General features: G+C 39.6%; 2 protein-coding genes and 1 long non-coding RNA gene across 5 annotated transcripts in view; all 3 read left to right on the top strand.

Annotated features, from left to right (window-relative positions):
* Positions 1-2596, top strand: part of TMEM245 (transmembrane protein 245) — a 93118-nt gene extending 90522 nt beyond the window's left edge. For both annotated transcript variants that reach the window (XM_073226490.1, XM_073226495.1), the window contains one exon: positions 729-2596. In XM_073226490.1, the coding sequence (XP_073082591.1) occupies positions 729-774 (46 nt within the window). In that variant the 3' untranslated portion in view covers positions 775-2596. The remainder of the gene's footprint in view (positions 1-728) is intronic.
* Positions 2597-4822: 2226 nt separating this feature from the next.
* On the top strand, positions 4823-9430 carry LOC140847171 (uncharacterized). The gene is made up of 2 exons (XR_012126864.1): positions 4823-5846; positions 6294-9430. It is a non-coding gene; the product is annotated as an uncharacterized lncRNA (long non-coding RNA).
* A 1206-nt stretch (positions 9431-10636) lies between these two features.
* CTNNAL1 (catenin alpha like 1) overlaps positions 10637-18747 on the top strand; it is a 52634-nt gene continuing 44523 nt past the window's right edge. The window contains exon 1 of one of the 2 annotated variants that reach the window (XR_012126866.1): positions 10637-10889. Coding sequence is in view for 1 of the 2 variants with exons in the window: in XM_017655530.3 (XP_017511019.3) it covers positions 10749-10889 (141 nt within the window). In the remaining variant the exon portion in view is untranslated. The remainder of the gene's footprint in view (positions 10890-18747) is intronic. The other variant, XM_017655530.3, reaches the window with a different exon arrangement.

Consider the following 18747-nt stretch of genomic DNA (forward strand, 5'->3'; position numbering starts at 1 on the left):
AGATTTGGTGGTATATAACCAAAACAAACAAAAATCTAAAACCCATTATCAACAGACGTCAAAATAACAGTGACTTAAATGAGCTAGAAGTTTATCTCTTGGGTGAAAGAAGCCTGGAGGTAGGCAGTCCAGGGCCACAAACATCCATGCCCATCCTCCCTGCATCCTGCTGCCTTGGTATGAGACCTTCTCGTCTACAATGAGTGCTTGAGTTCAAAGTCATCCATAAACTCTGACCTGGCCATTTGGCTGCCAACATAGATACAGATCTGCCTGGGTGATGTCATCCTATCTCAGGCTTGTATATTATGTAGCAAAGGCGAGCTGGCTACTACAGTCCTGATGTAGGCACCTCAGATATGCAGCAGACCACCTCCGTCTAACCCACATATTACTTAGCCATATGGCTATACATAGTTTCAGGGGCATCTGGGGGAAATAGTCTTTTGGATGGGAGCCAATGAACCCAGCAAAAAACTGGAGTTCTTGTTACCAGAGAATGAGAGACAGCTAGCAGACTTAGAAACAATAATAGGTGAAAATATTCGGAAAAAGTAGTGGCTATGTAACTTCATTAAGGCTCTCAGATTATGAAATAAAATACTGTTGTATGGCAATTAATTACTGATTGGAGGCTGTTTTTCTTTTCATTTTTAATATTTCTGTGGTTTTATCCTCCCCCATCTTTTCCAAAAGCAAAACTAATCATTCTCTTTTCTTCTTAATAGGACTTGCCATGACATTTCTCAAGATCTGAAATCTTCAGTAGACTGACGTGGTTTCCAGCATGGTGATTTCTGTAGGAAGTTCAACCTTGATAGTGAGTTCAGCTCAGCTGTGGCCTTCTATCCTTTCAGCTGTGCCTAGCAAGCAGAGCCCAGGAAAGGAGCAGAAGCCTCCTGGCCTTCCACACAGAATGTCTGGACAAGAGAGAACTTGCTGTGGGCTGCTTTGCATTTTAAAGCACAGCTGTAGAGCTCAAAAATGTGGTTTGCTCACTTAACTGTTACTAAGATGGCTTGAAAAGTTTCACTTTGTACACTGGTACCATGGCTTGAAATTTCCCACTTAGGTTATCTATATTATTATAATAAGTATTTATAAAGTTTAAGAGCCCTAAACTTACCTGCCTGTTGAAAGTATGTACAATACAAATTTCTCCCGCTTTAAGAAATTTGTTCTTAAACTTTTCTATGACAGTCACTTTTCAGTGAAGAGGTTTTCACTTTTGAGTGTATAGTTGCTTGAGCGAGGAAAATGAGTCTTCAACCCTTCTCCTACAATGTATGGTCCTCCCTGTAAAAAAAGAACAACTCTTAGTGTTAGGGTGGGTGGTTTATTTGAAGTTCAGTTAGTTGTGTATTACAACCATGGGAGACACTGAAAGACAAGCTCTTCCTCTTCTCTTTTCTTCTCCCTCCATCCACCATTGTACTACTGCCAAATTTCTAAAACTTGGCTGACTGAATTGAAGTTAAATACTTATTAAGCTGCTATTAATGGTAACAATAGTTTGTTCTTTCTGAATGTTTTAAGTGAAAAATCTCAGGTGTAGCACTACTTCGATTTGTTAAATGTATCCCTATTTCACTATTTGGAATTCTGCCAAATAGTTACTTATTAGCTGTAGGATTTTATATTTGTGCAGTGTTTGTCCATCACTTAGCACAGTGCCTTGCACATAAGACTCTAGGTGAATGCTTGTTAAATTGTGACTTTTTAAATATCTCAGATACCACAATAACCAGCATAGTGTTTTACATTTTACAGTCATTTGCACATATTACTTCACAACCACTTCACATCAGCTTTCCTATAGTTTTATATTATTTTACAACAGTTTCTTTCACACAGGTGGGGAAGCTAAGGTTCAGAGAAGTGACTGACTCCAGTCATAAAGTTTAGTAAGATTTGACCTCAAATCTTCCTGACTCCATAGTCTGCAAACTCTGTTACATTATAGTGTTTCTACTAATATGCAGTTTTCCCAGTGCTGTGAGATAGGTGTCCTTTAGAATAGATTTGTCCTACAGTTAATGACAGGGCTGGGACTAGAACCCAGCTTTTAACTTTGTACCTTTTCCACTGTAGAGAATAATCAGCAGGCTCTTTCTCTGCCTCCAAGGGAATATGGAGGAGAAACCATTCTTAAATATCAAAGATTGCTATTTTGGAAAACTTAAAAAAGTAGAAATCACTAAGATGTGTAATTAATGTTAATTAGCTTAAACTTATTTTCATATTAAGAAAAACTCCATTTAGAAAAGAGTCTACCATGAATGAGGTCTTTATATAGTAGCCTACATATGGATCTATAATTTTTTCTATCCTTCAACAGTTATAATCTGATATTCCACTAAGTACTATATTTGGCCAGTAATTCATTCATTTCTGTGTCATTCATTCATTCATTCATTCACTCATTCATTCATTCAGTAAAACATTTGTTAAGAGTTTGCCAAATGCTAAGTTCCATGCCAGCTACGTGTACAGGATGCTGTAGGGACAACTGATAAGCTTTCTCTCACCTTAAATCTTAGCCAGATTATGTGTATTGGCTAAAATAAAAAGCTGTTCATTAAAAAGGTTAAAAAAAGAGTCAGGTTTTTGTTAATTGTATACTGGTAAGTTTATAGCTGTAATTAGCACATACTCATAAAACACAAATATACACAGGGTTATTGTGCATATATGAATTATGTTCTTCCAAAGTGCTTTTAGCTATATAAAGTGATACTGCAAAAATTAAACTTGAGCTAATATATTAGCTGTTGCTAGTCATATTAGTATGAATACCAGATTCTTTGAGGGAAACTCTGAGCCCTAAGAGAATAGTTTAGAGCTGCCAAAATTTAGCACTGATGTAATATCACCCTGAAATATCAGGAGCAGAGGTGCCCCCAGAGTGCTACATAGTTCTGATCAAGAAACTTGAAATTCCCAAGTATTCCAGGAACCCACAAAAGGACATGGGAGGTTGACCAGCTGGGGAAGGTCTAGGATCCTAGTCTTGGGACTTCTAGACTTCCTAGGACTTGGAAGGTCTACCAGCTGGGGGAGGTCGGAGACGTCTTCTAGAACCCTCAGAAACAGAGAAACATGCCCCCTCCAATATAGTGAGATTTTTCAGAATTTTCACAGTGCACAGAGATCAAGTGGTATGAAAAGGTAGGCATCCTAAGCTCAAGTTTCAAAGATAAGCTGCCCTCAGATTCTCAGGATTTGACTTGGAAAGAGGAAGTTACTTTAGGGACAGATAGTGTATTGATGAACTATAAGCATCTTCAGTAAAGACCACGTACAGAAATCCTATCACAATGTTATACATTTTATAGCTTTATTTAAGATTAGTTTTAAGTTCACATTTACTTGTAAACTGACTGGGGGAATGGGCAGAGGAGATAAAAGCTCTTCATTCAGATGTGCTTCTCTCTTTTCTGAGAGAATAAGGCATGGGATTTTCAGCATAAACTCCATGTCATATAAATCTTGCTTCAGTTCCAAAATTCCTGGCACATTCTGTTCCTGGACGTGATCTCTGTCAGACTGCCTTAGATACCAGTCTTACTTATTTTTAAATTTGCAAGGATTCCTAACACCGTGTTCTGTTAGAGGTGGTTAGCTAGCAGAGTTTTCTCTTGACTTCTGTGACTGGTGTAGTAGATTGACTGTTAACAGTGGAAGAAAACCCAAGAAGTGTTATGGAAATGCTGTATTTAAGCTCAGTAGCCTTTGGAAGTACTTGTTTATTGCAGTTAAAGTGCTTTTGCAGAGCTTGCACATGAGGTCCTCTGGCTAAGCCTTGTCTTAACATGAACCCATTGTGACTCATCAGGACTTACTAGTACCTCTAGTTCCTACTTTGATTGTATTTAGCACTTGAGGATCTGTCACTATTGGGCAAGAAATATTTAGAAATTTCAGGCCATACGGGGTTACATTAGAGCAGAATAATTTTAGGTAAGCTGACCAGAGCTTTCAACCTCAAGGTTTATAGGAAAAACCCCTTAAGAACTTCTCATTCTCTGGTTCTGACCAGGAGTCTCCCCTTACCAAGAGGTTTACAGTAGGCATTTTACAGTAGAAATAGCCTCTGGCAACATACTTCCAAATGCTGGTTCCAGCTAAGAACAGATACCTTTTCTTTTAATTTCTTGTCCTTATACATTTGCCATCAAAATATACTCATTTCATTAACTTACTGAGGACTTGCAAAAAATATACAAGATATCTGGAACCACAAAGCAGTTATTTTTTGGTAGTTTAAAAATAATAAAAATTGTGAAAGACCTATACCCTGAAAACTACAAGTCACTCTTAAGAGAAATTAAAGGGGACACTAACAAATGGAAACTCATCCCATGCTCATGGCTAGGAAGAATTAATATCGTCAAAATGGACACCCTGCCCAAAGCAATATACAGATTTGATGCAATCCCTATCAAATTACCAGCAACATTCTTCAATGAACTGGAACAAATAATTCAAAAATTCATATGGAAACAACAAAGACCCCGAATAGCCAAAGCAATCCTGAAAAAGAAGAATAAAGTAGGGGGGATCTCACTCCCCAACTTCAAGCTCTACTACAAAGCCATAGTAATCAAGACAATTTGGTACTGGCACAAGAACAGAGCCACAGACCAGTGGAACAGATTAGAGACCCCAGAAATTAACCCAAACATATATGGTCAATTAATATTTGATAAAGGAGCCATGGACATACAATGGCAAAATGACAGTCTCTTCAACAGATGGTGCTGGCAAAACTGGACAGCTACATGTAGGAGAATGAAACTGGACCATTGTCTAACCCCATATACAAAGGTAAACTCAAAATGGATCAAAGACCTGAATGTAAGTCACGAAACCATTAAACTCTTGGAAAAAAACATAGGCAAAAACCTCTTAGACATAAATATGAGTGACCTCTTCTTGAACATATCTCCCCGGGCAAGGAAAACAACAGCAAAAATGAGCAAGTGGGACTACATTAAGCTGAAAAGCTTCTTTACAGCGGAAGACACCATCAATAGAACAAAAAGGAACCCTACAGTATGGGAGAATATATTTGAAAATGACAGATCCGATAAAGGATTGACGTCCAGAATATATAAAGAGCTCACACGCCTCAACAAACAAAAAACAAATAACCCAATTAAAAAATGGGCAGAGGAACTGAACAGACAGTTCTCTAAAAAAGAAATACAGATGGCCAACAGACACATGAAAAGATGCTCCACATCGCTAATTATCAGAGAAATGCAAATTAAAACTACAATGAGGTATCACCTCACACCAGTAAGGATGGCTGCCATCCAAAAGACAAACAACAACAAATGTTGGCGAGGCTGTGGAGAAAGGGGAACCCTCCTACACTGCTGGTGGGAATGTAAATTAGTTCAACCATTGTGGGAAACAGTATGGAGGTTCATCAAAATGCTCAAAACAGACCTACCATTTGACCCAGGAATTCCACTCCTAGGAATTTACCCTAAGAACGCAGCAATCAAGTTTGAGAAAGACAGATGCACCCCTATGTTTATCGCAGCACTATTTACAATAGCCAAGAATTGGAAGCAACCTAAATGTCCATCAGTAGATGAATGGATAAGAAGATGTGGTACATATACACAATGGAATACTACTCAGCCATAAGAAGAGGGAAAATCCTACCATTTGCAGCAACATGGATGGAGCTGGAGAGTATTATGCTCAGTGAAATAAGCCAAGCGGAAAAAGAGAAATACCAAATGATTTCACTCATCTGAGGAGTATAAGAACAAAGGAAAAACTGAAGGAACAAAACAGCAGCGGAATTACAAAATCCAAAAATGGACTAACAGGTACCAAAGGGAAAGGAACTGGGGAGGATGGGTGGGCAGGGGGGGATAAGGGTGGGGGAGAAGAAAGGGGGTATTAAGATTAGCATGCATGGGGGGTAGGGAGAAAGGGGAGGGAGGGCTGTACAACACAGAGAGGACAAGTAGTGATTCTACAACATTTTGCTATGCTGATGGACAGTGACTAATGTGGTTTTTAGGGGGGATTTGGTATAGGGGAGAGCATAGTAAACATAGTATTCTTCATGTAAGTGTAGATTAAAGATTAAAAAAAAAAAAGGAAGAAAGAAAAGGGGGATTACTTCTTGATAGGATAAGACTATTGGTAAATCAAAGATTAACGCATGCTTTAAATATCCTTGATTTTGATCACTTAAAGGGTGTCAAATGATCAGCTATGGAGGTACTCTTTTCTGATAATATTCCTTTCTCTTAATAAAAAAAAAAAAGCAGTTCCTGTGTGCTGACCTCCAATGAGTTCTACACAGTGGAATAGGGGGCATGTCAAAGTGTGGGCAAAGGGTCTGTTTGTTTTTATGCAGAAGATCAAGGCCTAGCTTGGCTACCCAGAAAATGAACTAAGATACGATATGAGGAGGAGCTTCTGGCATCAGCACTCTCTGGAGGACTCGTGCCGGGGGATGATCATCAAAAAGCCTCCACAGGGATCCGGGCGATGCTGCGGTTGTGGCTGCGTCCATCCCACTGTTTCCTTGACTTGCCATTGGAATGAGGAGGGAGATGTCTAGGCTGGCGTGTGCATACAGTGAGACAACGAATTTGAGTGGATCTGTACGTTTGGAACTCAACCAGGAGTTGGGAGGGGTGCAAGTTGTAGCACTCCAAAATCTTACGACTATAGACTATCTATGGTTAAAAGAACATATGGGATGTGAACAGATCCCAGAAATGGGTTACTTTAATTTGTCTGATTTCTCTCAGACTGTTCAAGTACAGTTGGACAATATCCATCATATCATAGACAAATTTTCACAAATGCCTAGGGTGCCTAACTGGTTTTCTTGGCTTCACAGGAGATGGCTGGTAATTATAGATTTGCTTAGTTTCTGTCACCATATTCCTATTATGTTAATATGTGTGCACAAGTTAGTTAGTAGTTTAAAACCTATACATGCTTAAGGTACTCTACAAGAAGATACGTCAAAGAAATAATCCTCCCATGTTTTCTTCCATATGCTACCTCTATAGCTTTTCTTCTTCCTTCCTAATTACAACCCTTAAATAGAATTCGTGCCTCATATCGAATTTACCAAGCATCATAATTCCTCCCGGTGGTAAAGATACCTCGAGACAAGTGCTGGGCATAGAAGCCACAAGGCATAAATCTGCAAAGAAATAAAAAGCTAACCTTTTCAAACAATATGGCTTCTCTCTCACTTACCAACTTTACATTTCCCTGTATGGCCCTGGAAGATGACTGGTTAGCCAGAGACAGGTAAGATTCCTCAAGGGAGGAACAACCTAAGACAGGCACAGTCGCAGGGGGGCCATCAGGTGAGAAATCGGGGAACAACAGTGGTGAAGCTTAGAACCTCACCCCCCCCCTCCCTGTTTTGAGAGAAAGCTTCTGCATCCGTGGATATTTTATTACCCTTGTCTAGCTCGGATTAGCACGTAGTCTACAGGCACACACCTGATCATCTACAATCGCTCTCTTACAACACTAAACTATGTTTTCTACCTTTATCTTGCATCTACCTACCACTTCAACATTTAAAAAAATAATAATAATAATAAAGGGAGAATTGTGGGATCCACATATAAATCAAGTATAAAAATCAAACGAATATTCATATTTGACCTGATTGTTTATAGTTCATAATGCGTGATCAAAACTGAAAGTTTCTGTGATGAATGCCCTTGTACTGTTCACCATGTAAGAACTTATTCACTATGTAAGAATTTGTTCACCATGTAAGAACTTGTTCGTTATGCTTCAGAAGATTGGAGACTGATGAGAATTAGGCTTGAGATGGATTAATTGTGCATTGAGCATTGACCCCCCCTATACAGAATTTTATTGTTGTTAACAACCATTTGATCAATAAATATGAGAGATGCCCTCTCAAAAAAAAAAAATAATAATAAAAATTGTACATGAAGATGTTCTGTTTGCCTGTGAGTCATAAAAGTTCTGTGCTAGAATGGGCCTTATAAAATCAGTTGATCCTGTCATTTTCTAGAGAAGGAAACAAATCCATAGGTTAAAGTGGCTTTTTTTAACACACATAGCCAGTTAGTAATAGAGTACAGGGTGGAATACAATTCTTTTTCCTCTCAGTCCATTGTTCTATTTCTCTTCCCTTTCCCTCATAGTTGAGCAGTTTTTGGGATAATGTGTTCCTTATAGCTCTAGTTGCAAGGATGTTATTATATGTGATAAGAGAACAAAAGGGTGTATATGGTGGGAGGGTACTCCATGGTCAGTTAAAACTGAGGAATGTTTAGCTTTCCTTGAGCCTTCTAAGAGTTTTTAACATGCTATTATGTATTGGGATTTATAAGGGCATAAAGACTGTGTTACTGTGTTTATTTTACCTTAAATTGCAGATCCCTCCTCCTTTTCTCAGAGCATCTCAAAGAACTACTGACTCTTTTGGGAAACACTGCTCTCAAGTAAATTTACAGCTCTCTTTGAGAAGACATCCTTCATGGATATTCTGAATGGTATATCAATTACCGTGGTACCATGTAAACCATAATAAATCTCAAAGTTCAGTGAGATACTAGAAAAAAAATATTTGCTGTTCAGAACTATACATACAGTATAGAGATTCTTTCCCACCTATGGTGTATAAAATCAATATTTGTGTTTAGTTTTGCAGGTTTTTCAAGGATCAGTTAATATGCAAATACAGTGGTGATATATCCATAGTACATCTGAATAATGCTTTTGTATGCCACTTTATAGTTTTCAGACTGCTTTCATCACAACCCCATCAGATAGGCAGGTGTTAAGTATTACCAGATAAAGCACTGGTGACTGAGACAGAGGTTTTTGTGTGTGTGTGTGATTTTTCCTTTCAGTTTATACCACACAATGATGGAGCCAGAATTCTGTTGCAGAACTTCTGACTCCAAGTCCCGAGTTCTTTACTCCATACCTGGTTTCTTATTTTTCTTCTGGCTTTATATTTTACAATGAAAGGTGTGGAAACAAATCTTAAAGTAGTACTACTTTGACTTATTATCAAATATTGATTCTTTTTTTATTGCAGTGACCCCAGAAATGTAACTCTCATTCTAGTTATCCCAAAGAAAACCTTACGTTTCTCCTTTGAGTGCCACTTGCTTAGGTGACAGGAGTGTATTTCACATACCATTTGATTTTGAAACCAAGGTTGAATATTTACTTGTAATTGCTTAGGTAACTTTTGGAGTTGTATCAGTCTCTTCATTCCCAGGCAAGGTAGAGATGGATTGAAAGCAAAAAAGCATTCAAATACAGTATACTTCATTATTACACAAATGCTGTTTCTTAGCTTTAACTTGCTTTGAAGACCTACTGAAGTAACCTCTTTGTAAATGTAAAATATATTTTGAAATAAAATTGAGTGTTGAATGAATCAAGTAGTAAACTTTTGTCTTATTTCTGTTGAAAAATTTGATTTTTTGAGAAGTCAGAAATCAACAGATACTTCCCTCTTGTCTCTTAGGCCTTATATCTTGCATTTATTCTTTGACATCAGTGCTTATACTGAATGTTATCAATCTGACATTGATGGAGAAATGGTCCTGAAAAGTGTAAGGGTGGACTAGCCAGCCTCAGATTCTTTTCTACTCTGATCAGTTTCTTTTTGGCAGATAATCCAGTTCACCAAATATTTCTTCATGCTTCTCATTGCTTAAAACTATTGCTTAATTGCTTAAGCCTAGGAGCCCTTCACAAGGTGTGTGCTTCTGACAATCTCTCTTTGGCTATGCTCCCCAAACATCTAAGGTAAAGGGTGTTTGGCTCTCCTTCCCATCAAAATCACGCCGGGGCTCTCTAATTCTTAGGCTTACCCTTGAGTTTAGTCAGAAATAAACACCAATCTTTGCAGTCAGTGAGCAGCTGTTAAGAAACTGCTGCGTGCTAGGCACTAGGGGAAAGTAATTTTGAAAAGTTTTTTTTCAAAAAGTAGTAGTGTTGAACACAGCCTTGAAAGCGAAATCAGTCTTCTTGTCAAGTACCCAGATACTCCCTAAACGATTGCATTATCAAATACATCCTTAGTCCAGCTCTGATTGTGAAAAAGACATAGAAAACCAGGGTGGGAGGGGAAATGGGACCTACTGGAGAAGCTCTGGAGAGACAATGTACCAGTAGAATTCGTCGCAGGGAAGAAACCACCCGCTACGGCCTGGACTCTGCACCCTCCCTACCAATCTGTTTCACCCAGCTCAGCACCCAGAAATTGTCGCGGGATTTCGGGAGAATTGGAAGCTTTGCTGCAGCCGGTTGTTCTTGTCCTGGTAGGAGGCCATGTGGCCGTGGGAGGCCCTCAGGTATCCGCTTCTCTGTTCTTGAGGGGGCGGGACTTGCCTGGAACTCACAGGAAAGTGGCCTGAAGTGAGAGGCGCGACGCGGAATGGGTACCGGAGGCGGGGCAGTGCCAGAGCCGTGCCGGGACGGACTAGCCTGGAGCGCGTGGGGCGGGGCAGAGGCGTGCGAAGGGCGGGGCCGCGCGGGGTCCGCGGAGCAGGCCGGGGCCGTGCCGGGGTGGCCTAGCCTGGAGCGTGGGGGGGCGGGGCAGGGGCGTGAGGTAGGCGGGGCCCTATGGGGGCGGGGCCTCGGCGGCGCGGGTGTAGAGCTGCGGCCGCGGCCGCGGGCGGGCGGGCAGGCTGGCTGGCTGGCGGGCCCGCGGTGGTGTGGTTTCTGTGCTGCGCGACGGGCTGAGGGTGATGGCCGCCTCTCCGGGTCCCGCCGGCGTTGGCGGCGCTCGGGCAGCGCACGGCTCCGGCCCGTCGGGCTTTGTCTTCGACTCGGGACTCGAGATAAGAACTCGCTCGGTGGAGCAGACGCTGCTCCCTCTGGTTTCTCAGGTAAAGTAGCGCTCATCGCTGCCCCTCGTCTTCCTCCGGCCGCGGCCCGAGATGGCGGCGGCCGCTCGCACGGCCGGGGCCCGGCAGGAGGCAGCTGCTGCCCCACGTTCGGCACCGGGTCTGCGGCGTCGGTGTTGGACCGCCTGTCTGTGGCTTGAGAACGGGCCTCGGCCCGGGCGGCGGGAGTCTGGTCCATCCGCGGTGCGGCGGCGAGGCCGAGCGGGCTGAGCGGCAGAGGAGGCTGCGGGGCTGGGAGCCTAGTGCCCACGCGGGCGCCCGACCGGCAGGTGCGCGGGCGCACAGGACCCGCCTGACAGCTGAGGCTCCGGCAGCCCCTGGCCCAGCGAGGTCCCTCGCGAGCTGGGAGGCCGAGCCAAGGTCTTCGGAGGCAGAGAGGACCCCCGCGGGGGCCCCGCTGGCACTTAGAGGTCCTCCTCGTTGTCACTCTTTAACGCACTGCGAGCACACCTTTGCATCCCAGTCTCAGTCCGGACTGTTGGCCACTCTGGCGGGGGCACTCCTGCCGGGCTCCGAGTCCAGCGTGCTCTCCCTGCGCCCTTTGTCCCTTTCTCCTGCGGTGCGTCGGCTCACCCGTCTCTCATTCACCCCGAGCCACCCTGCCCCTTCTCCTTCACCTGCCTGCTCACTTAAGTCGGCTTTTGTCCAGCTTCGGTAGAGTGATGTGCAGGACTGATAGTTATCCGGATACGCATCTTTTTGCCAAATCCCTTTTGGGATGAATGCTTTGTTTGTTGGTCCTAACAGAAGTCTGGAGTCAGCTAACTGACGCGCTTAGTTTTAGAGAAGTTTTTGTTATTGTGAGCCTAGTTATACGTAGCCCGAGGGCTAGAATTCCCTAGATCTCTTGTACTGTGCCAAACTGCGGGGAGTGAAGAATTCTGTGCCTTCAGGAGCGCGTTGGCGATGTGTGACTCAACTAGACGGTAAGGTCTTGATGACTCATGCCAGTATTGCCAAGACTTTAGAGGTAGAAGGAATCTTAAAGGTTATCTGACTCTAAATTAAAAATTCTTTCTTAGAGCATCCTTGACACCTGATTACCAGTCTCCTGCTTAAACAAGTTCAGTGGAGAGCCTGTATCTGTTCCATAGAATTGTACATGCTATCTGTTCTCCATCCCAGCCCTGCAAATATTTGAAAACAGTAGTCACGCATGGCCCTCCATTGCTGTAATGCTGATTAAATAGCTACGTTTTCTTCACCTGTGCTCATTGTAGCCTAGCTAACAGAACAATGAATAAATACGCTGGATCCTCTCCCCACTGTCCCTTCCATGTCTGTTGACACTGATCAGTGGGAAGTGGTGCTAGGATCGGTTAGAATGTCTGCAGTATCCCTTTCCTCCAAAAGAATGCCACTACCATCACCACCAGTACAACCACACCCCAAAAATGAAAAAATACTGGAGTAGTTTTAAGAGAGAGAGAGAGAGTGGTGGAGTTGAAGTTGACAATATTTTATCCATTTATTTAACAATGTGTATATGATGCTCACTATGTGCTAAGGCATGCTCTAAACATTTTATAAGTATTAACTCATTTAATTCTTGGAACAACCTTATGAGGAGATACATATTTACTCTCATTAAATGGATGAGGAAAACTCAGGCATAGTAAAGTTGAGTAACTTGTTATGGGACTTCTGGCTGTAAATGTCAAACTGGGATTAGAACCCAGGTGTCTTGGCTCCAGAGGCATATGCTGCATTCTTTCTAGAGATTAGAGAGCAGTGATGAGGTCAGCTAGTAGTAGGTACAGAAAAGAGATTGCAATGGAAAAACAAACTGGAAGGTTGTTACAATCTGGAGAAATAGTGACTTTTCACAGTATCAGTTCTAAAAATCTATCAGCCCTACAGCTCTGTATTGTTTAATTCTGGGGTAAAAGGGTGGAGAGAGTAAGAGAGTGAAGGAGGAAGCCTGTGAAGAGCTACTGAGAGTGAATTAGAAGTCAATGAAGTAGGGGGAAAATAGCAGCTTTTCTTTCTTCTCTGTTACAGACTGATTCAGAGCCATAGCTGAGGTTCTGCATCCCACACATTATATATCCACAGCTATATATTTGGCACAATACCATAACTGATATTTGTAATGATTGACTGTACTCAACAAAAAAAGAAATTTGCTTAAATCTAGAAATGTATAAAACAGGCCAAAATACTGTCAACAAAGCAGGATAAAGTATAGAGTACATTGTAGAATGATTTTTAAGTTTCAAGGAGTATTATGAGATTAAAACTGAAGGTTTCTAGAAAATGCATTTCCACGAGTCCCATTTTCTAATGTTGCTACATTATTATCCAACTCACGTTTCACCATCATATCCACAAGAATATTTTAAGCAAGCATTTGGTATGTGCTTTTGCTGCTCTTTGAGGGACTTACATTCTAGTTGGAAGACAGGACACATACAGAATAGCACATGCCAAGTGTCAAGTAAACATCATCAATAGTAGATGACTTAAGAGGTCAGAGAAGGCATGGATGAGTAAGGAACTATGCCAGAGAGGAGATAGGGTTTTGAGGGGAACGAATAGGACTAGCACTGTGCAACTTAGTGACTTTTAAGCAGATAGTTTCTCTCTACTCTGGAATCATCTAACCTCTTACGACCCTCCAAGTAAAAAGTTCTGTTATGGTATTTTGAGTCATTGAGGTTGATAAACATTTGTGATCTTGGAAAAATTGGTTCTATGTATTGAATGACATATACAAAGTTGTATTTAAGTTATTTTCCTTGAAGAGATCATACATTCAGAGTTTTTTAATTTAATAAACCTATGAAGTAGGGACCCAAATCAATATATAAAATATTGATAATGCCCCCACAAAAGTTCTGGGGTTACTGAATTTAGGAATGCAATGTTGAGTAAGTATTGCAAAAATGTGTGTAAATTTCTGCATTCAAATATTAGAAAAGATATATGTTCTTATCAGTAGATGCAGGAAAAGCATTCAGTGTAACTTTTAATTATGATAAAAAGCACTTAGCAAGCCAATAATAGAATAAAACTTCCTTAACCTAATAGAGTACCAATAGAAAACCTACAATTAACATTATAGCAATGAGTCCAATTTGAAACAAATGTTTCCTTTAAAACCAGAAACAAGAGGAGGGATGCGTACTATCATAGCTTTTATTCAGTGCTGTACTGAAAATTCTAACCAGTGCAACATAACAAGGAAAAGTGAAAGAGACAAAGAAAGGAAAGGAAAAATCAAAACTCTCATTGTGATATAATTACCTACATAGAAAACTTAAATCTACAATTAATTATAAAAATTAGGAGGTTTAGTAAGCTCACTGAATGTAGGATACTAAAATCAACTACATTTCTGTACATTAATAAAAAAAAGTGATTCTAAAAAAAATGCCATTTAGAATAAAATGACAGCAAAAAATAAAGTTCCTAGGAGTAGATGTATGAATAGCAAAAGAGATGCCAAATTTAATGGAGAAATTTTAGAAAATTTTATTGAAAGCCAAAGTAGATCTAAATAAATGGGAGAGAAGTACATATTGGCTTGAGAAGACTATTTTGTCTTGATATTAGAAACATACCAATTCTCCCTATTAATCTGTACATTTAATGCAATTCCAGTGAAAGTTTCAATAAGGATTTTTTAGAAGAATTTGATACGAGTAACTCTAATATTTATATGAAAGAGCGAAGAGCCAAGAATAGCCAGAAGAGAAACAAACTGGGTGGACTTGCTTGCCAGATCTCAAGGCTTAGCATAAAGCTACAGTAAGACAACGTGGATATAAGAACAGAGATGAACAAATAAACCAGTGAAATAGGATAGAGTACGCATCCACACATACATGGAAACTTGATAAATCACAGAATTGACAATGCTGGTCAGTGAAGAAAGGAAGAACTTTTTAAAAACTGAGGCTAGGACAATTGGTTATCTAATAGAAACACATTAAACTAGATCCTTGTTTCACACCATATACAAAAATCAATTTCAGATGAATTAAAGACATTGATAGGAAAGTAAAAACTTTTAACACTTTCAGGAAAAAATTACAGGGTAATACCTTCACCACCATCCTTCCCTCATGGTGGGAAGGATTTTTTAATATACCAAAGTACAAACTCTAAGTAAAGATTGATTAATTTGATTCCATTAAAATGATGAACCTGTTTATCAAAATTGAAAGGATAAGCCATAAAGTGGGAGAAGATGATTACAACACAAATCAACAAATAATTGGTAGTACCCAGAATAAATAAAGGGCCCCAGTGAATCAAAGATAAAAAGATTACCCATAAAAACTGGTAAAACAAATAGTCATCTTGCAGCAGAGGAGATGGCTAAATGATATTTATAAAGATGTTCAATTTCACTAGCAATCAGTGGGCACACAATGAAACCACAGTGCTAACAAGTCTTTCTGAGGCATGTGGTGCTGATGGGAATGTCAATAGCATAACCATTTGGAAAACAGTTAGATGTAATCTATTGGAGTTGTAGGTGGGTATTACCTATGGCCCAGCCATTCCACTCCTCAATCCATACCTCCAGAGAAACTCTTGCCTGTGTGTTAGGAGACATGGATTGGAATGTTCATAGTCTTTTTACTTCTAATGGCTCCAAACTGGAAACATATCTTTTAACAGTAGGATTTTTAAATAAATTATGCTGTGTTCACACAATAAGATACTATGCAGCGGTGAAATAAATGAACCACAGCTATAATTATCAATATGGGTGAATCTCAAACACATTATGTTGAGTGAAAAAAAATTAAAGGTTCCAAAGCGGGCAAAATGAAACCATATATCCTTTGGGGATATAACATATGTGCAGTAGTTATATTAAGGGAGTGATGAGCACAAAATCAGAATAGTAGTTTTGTCCAGGGAGAGAGAAGGGGGTGATGTAGAAAAAGGGCAAACAGGACACATAGCATGTCAGTGGTATTGGTAATGTTCTCTTAAGCTTTGTTATAGGTACGTGATTCTGCCTTTCATTTCTTTAAACTGTACATATATATGTTATATACACTCATTTTTTATTTATTTTCTAATTCAGACAATTTTTTTAAAAAGCCCTGGGCTAAGTCCCAACTTAACCCCACCTAGTTGCACCTTAGAACATGTGCAGAGCAACTCCCCACCTTTTTTAATAGTCACTTTATTCTTCCCATCAAAACTCCCACTCCTGGTCTTGTAATGTTTTTACCCAAGGAAGGGAAGAAGGATATCTGCCACATAGCCCCACCCTAAGTGTGGAATGTTATTCTACCACCCACTAGTCTTTTCCTGTCTATGACGGATTTAATTCACCATTGTACAGGCACTTTAAATTTCTAAGGTAGTTCACCTCGTCTTCCCATTTTTCTACATTGTTCTGGGAGCTTTTCAGGATCCTTGTCCCACTAAATTGGGGATGAATAGAGTATATACAAGACCTTCTTTCGCTAATTTTTATATGTAAATATATGTCTATTTTTAATCGCAAAGATAAAACACGTAAGTGGTGTACAAAGTAAGTAAAAGTGCCTTTTTTCTGCTGCTTTTTTCAAGCACCTCCCATGACTTGGTGTGTTTGCTTCCATATTAATTTCTGTATCTGGGTAGCTGATTTTTTTAATCTAATAATTTTGAGACTTTACTAATGATCATGCAAGTTAAGCCCAGAGATGAACTTCTCTGTTCCAGGCTGGCTCTTACTTTTTAGGTCCCAGGGAATTAATGCTTTGTTGTTTTACCTGGGCTATTGCCATTTTTTTCTTCTTCTTGGTCTTCACTTGCTTTCTTTCATCCCTACAAAATAAGTAAGTAAATTAAGAAAATCCATTTCAATCAAGAGATTATTGTCAGTTATCTAGAAAATAAGAATAACATTACACACATGAGGAAAGACCAGAGAATGAAGAAACGTAAATTGTTCACTATATATCAGACACTATACTAAGCACTTTATTTATATTTACCAATTTATTCCCCCACAACAACCTTGTGAGATGGGTCTATTATTCTGTTTTTACAGGTAAGAACACTGAGTCACAAAAAGGTTGGATAACTCGCCACATAGTCACATGACAGCTAGAATTCAGACCCAGGCAAAGTGAAGCCAGAGTCATGCTCTTAACTGCTAGAATATACTTTGTTGGTGATCGATACTTCTTCACATCCTTTGCTGGAAGGTATCAAATAAGCCCTAGTTCTTTTATTCCACAGCAGAGTTCTTCAATATGTCAGATTCTCTTTCTTCCCCAGGGGTTGCCTTCTCTGCTCGCTTTTCAGTTCATTCAGGTGTTCTGTAGACAGGTGTCAGGGCAACTCCAGGTTGTGACTCCCAATTTAATATGTCTCCTATTTTTGCAGAGTAACAGTTAAAATTTTATTTGGCATGTTGTAATTACAGGGCACTTTCACCAGTTGTCTTTCTGTTGATCCTTAATGTAATCTTGGGAAGAAAGCAGCAGTGTAGTGGCTATGAGTGTAGGCAATTTATTGGCTTTGTGAGCTTGGGCAAATTCTTAACCTCTTTAAATTTCAGGTTCTTTATGTAAAATGAGGGTAAAAATAGTATCCACCTCATAGAGATGTAGGCATTAAATTAATTAATACATGTAAAACATAGTGCCTACTACTGTTTTGCTTAATGTTAAATGTTAATTAGTCTTATTTTTGGCACATGATAAGGAAATCAAAGTTTGATGTCAATTTTGTAAGACTGTATGTTTATGTATATGTATAAAACAAGACTAAAAAGACATCTAAATGCTCATGGGGTAGTGTGATTGTGGGTGATTTTAATTTTGCTAGGTTTTGCTCTATTTCCTATATATATACATATTTTAACAACCGACATGTATAACTTTTTGAAACTCCCCTGAGAAAAGTTAGAAAGTAGTTTTTAGGACATAAGTACACCTTTTAATGAGGAATTTTATAAGTTGACTTGGTTCCACTAAATGTCAGTTTTAAGTGGGTATCCATATTTGGATTAAACATTTTACAGACTGCTTTGAGTAAGAGGAAGACAGCCACACCTGATTATGCACTGGGGAGGATGCAATAGTGAAAATAAAATGTGTATTTCAGAACTGAAAAGTAGTTGGTATTTTAGCCTAATTGCAGATCTTTTCTTTATAATTGAAAATTTTAAATTTTATATAAATAAAGGATTTAATAAACCCAACTTAAAACTCCTTTTCATTTTCCAGAGTGGTTGTTTGGGATAATCAGTGGTGGTCAAGTCCTTTATTTTCTAAGTGGTACTAAGAGTTCCTATGGTCTATCAGGTGTAGAGAAGGACTTAACTAGTACTAATAGGACTAGTTTCCTAGTACTTTCTCTGCTTCCTAGTGCTATGATCCATAGTCATCCTCAAAATCAACCATGACAACTCTTCTTTGATGTGCTTACCTAATGGGCTTTTAGGTAATATTTTATTTTGAAAAAGTGTTCTCCTTCTAAAAACAAACAAACAAAAAACATCTACTGAAGAAGAGTACTGGGTGGGCTTTGGTGTCAGAAAAACTTGGGTTCAAATTCTAAACTAGGTCATTTCTTAGCTGTGTGTACCAAGTACGTATTCACTCAGCTTCAGTTTTCTTATTCTTAATAAAACCTAATGATTAGATAAGAGAACTAATAGTAATATACCTTAAAAAGCTTATAAACTATGTTAAGCAATATTTGCCTCAGTTCATTTAATCTGCTTTTCAATGTTATAAGACAGAGAAAGCAGTATGGCTAAGTGGTTAAGAGGCTAGACTCTGGAGTCAGAATCTGGATTTAAATCTTAATTCTCCTTTCTCTTTGGTGTACAGTTCTCTTACTCTCCTGATGTCCAGTTTCCTCATTTGTAAAATGG

This window comes from Manis javanica, chromosome 2 (assembly GCF_040802235.1).
Source record: "Manis javanica isolate MJ-LG chromosome 2, MJ_LKY, whole genome shotgun sequence".
Classification (NCBI taxonomy): Eukaryota; Metazoa; Chordata; class Mammalia; order Pholidota; family Manidae; genus Manis; species Manis javanica.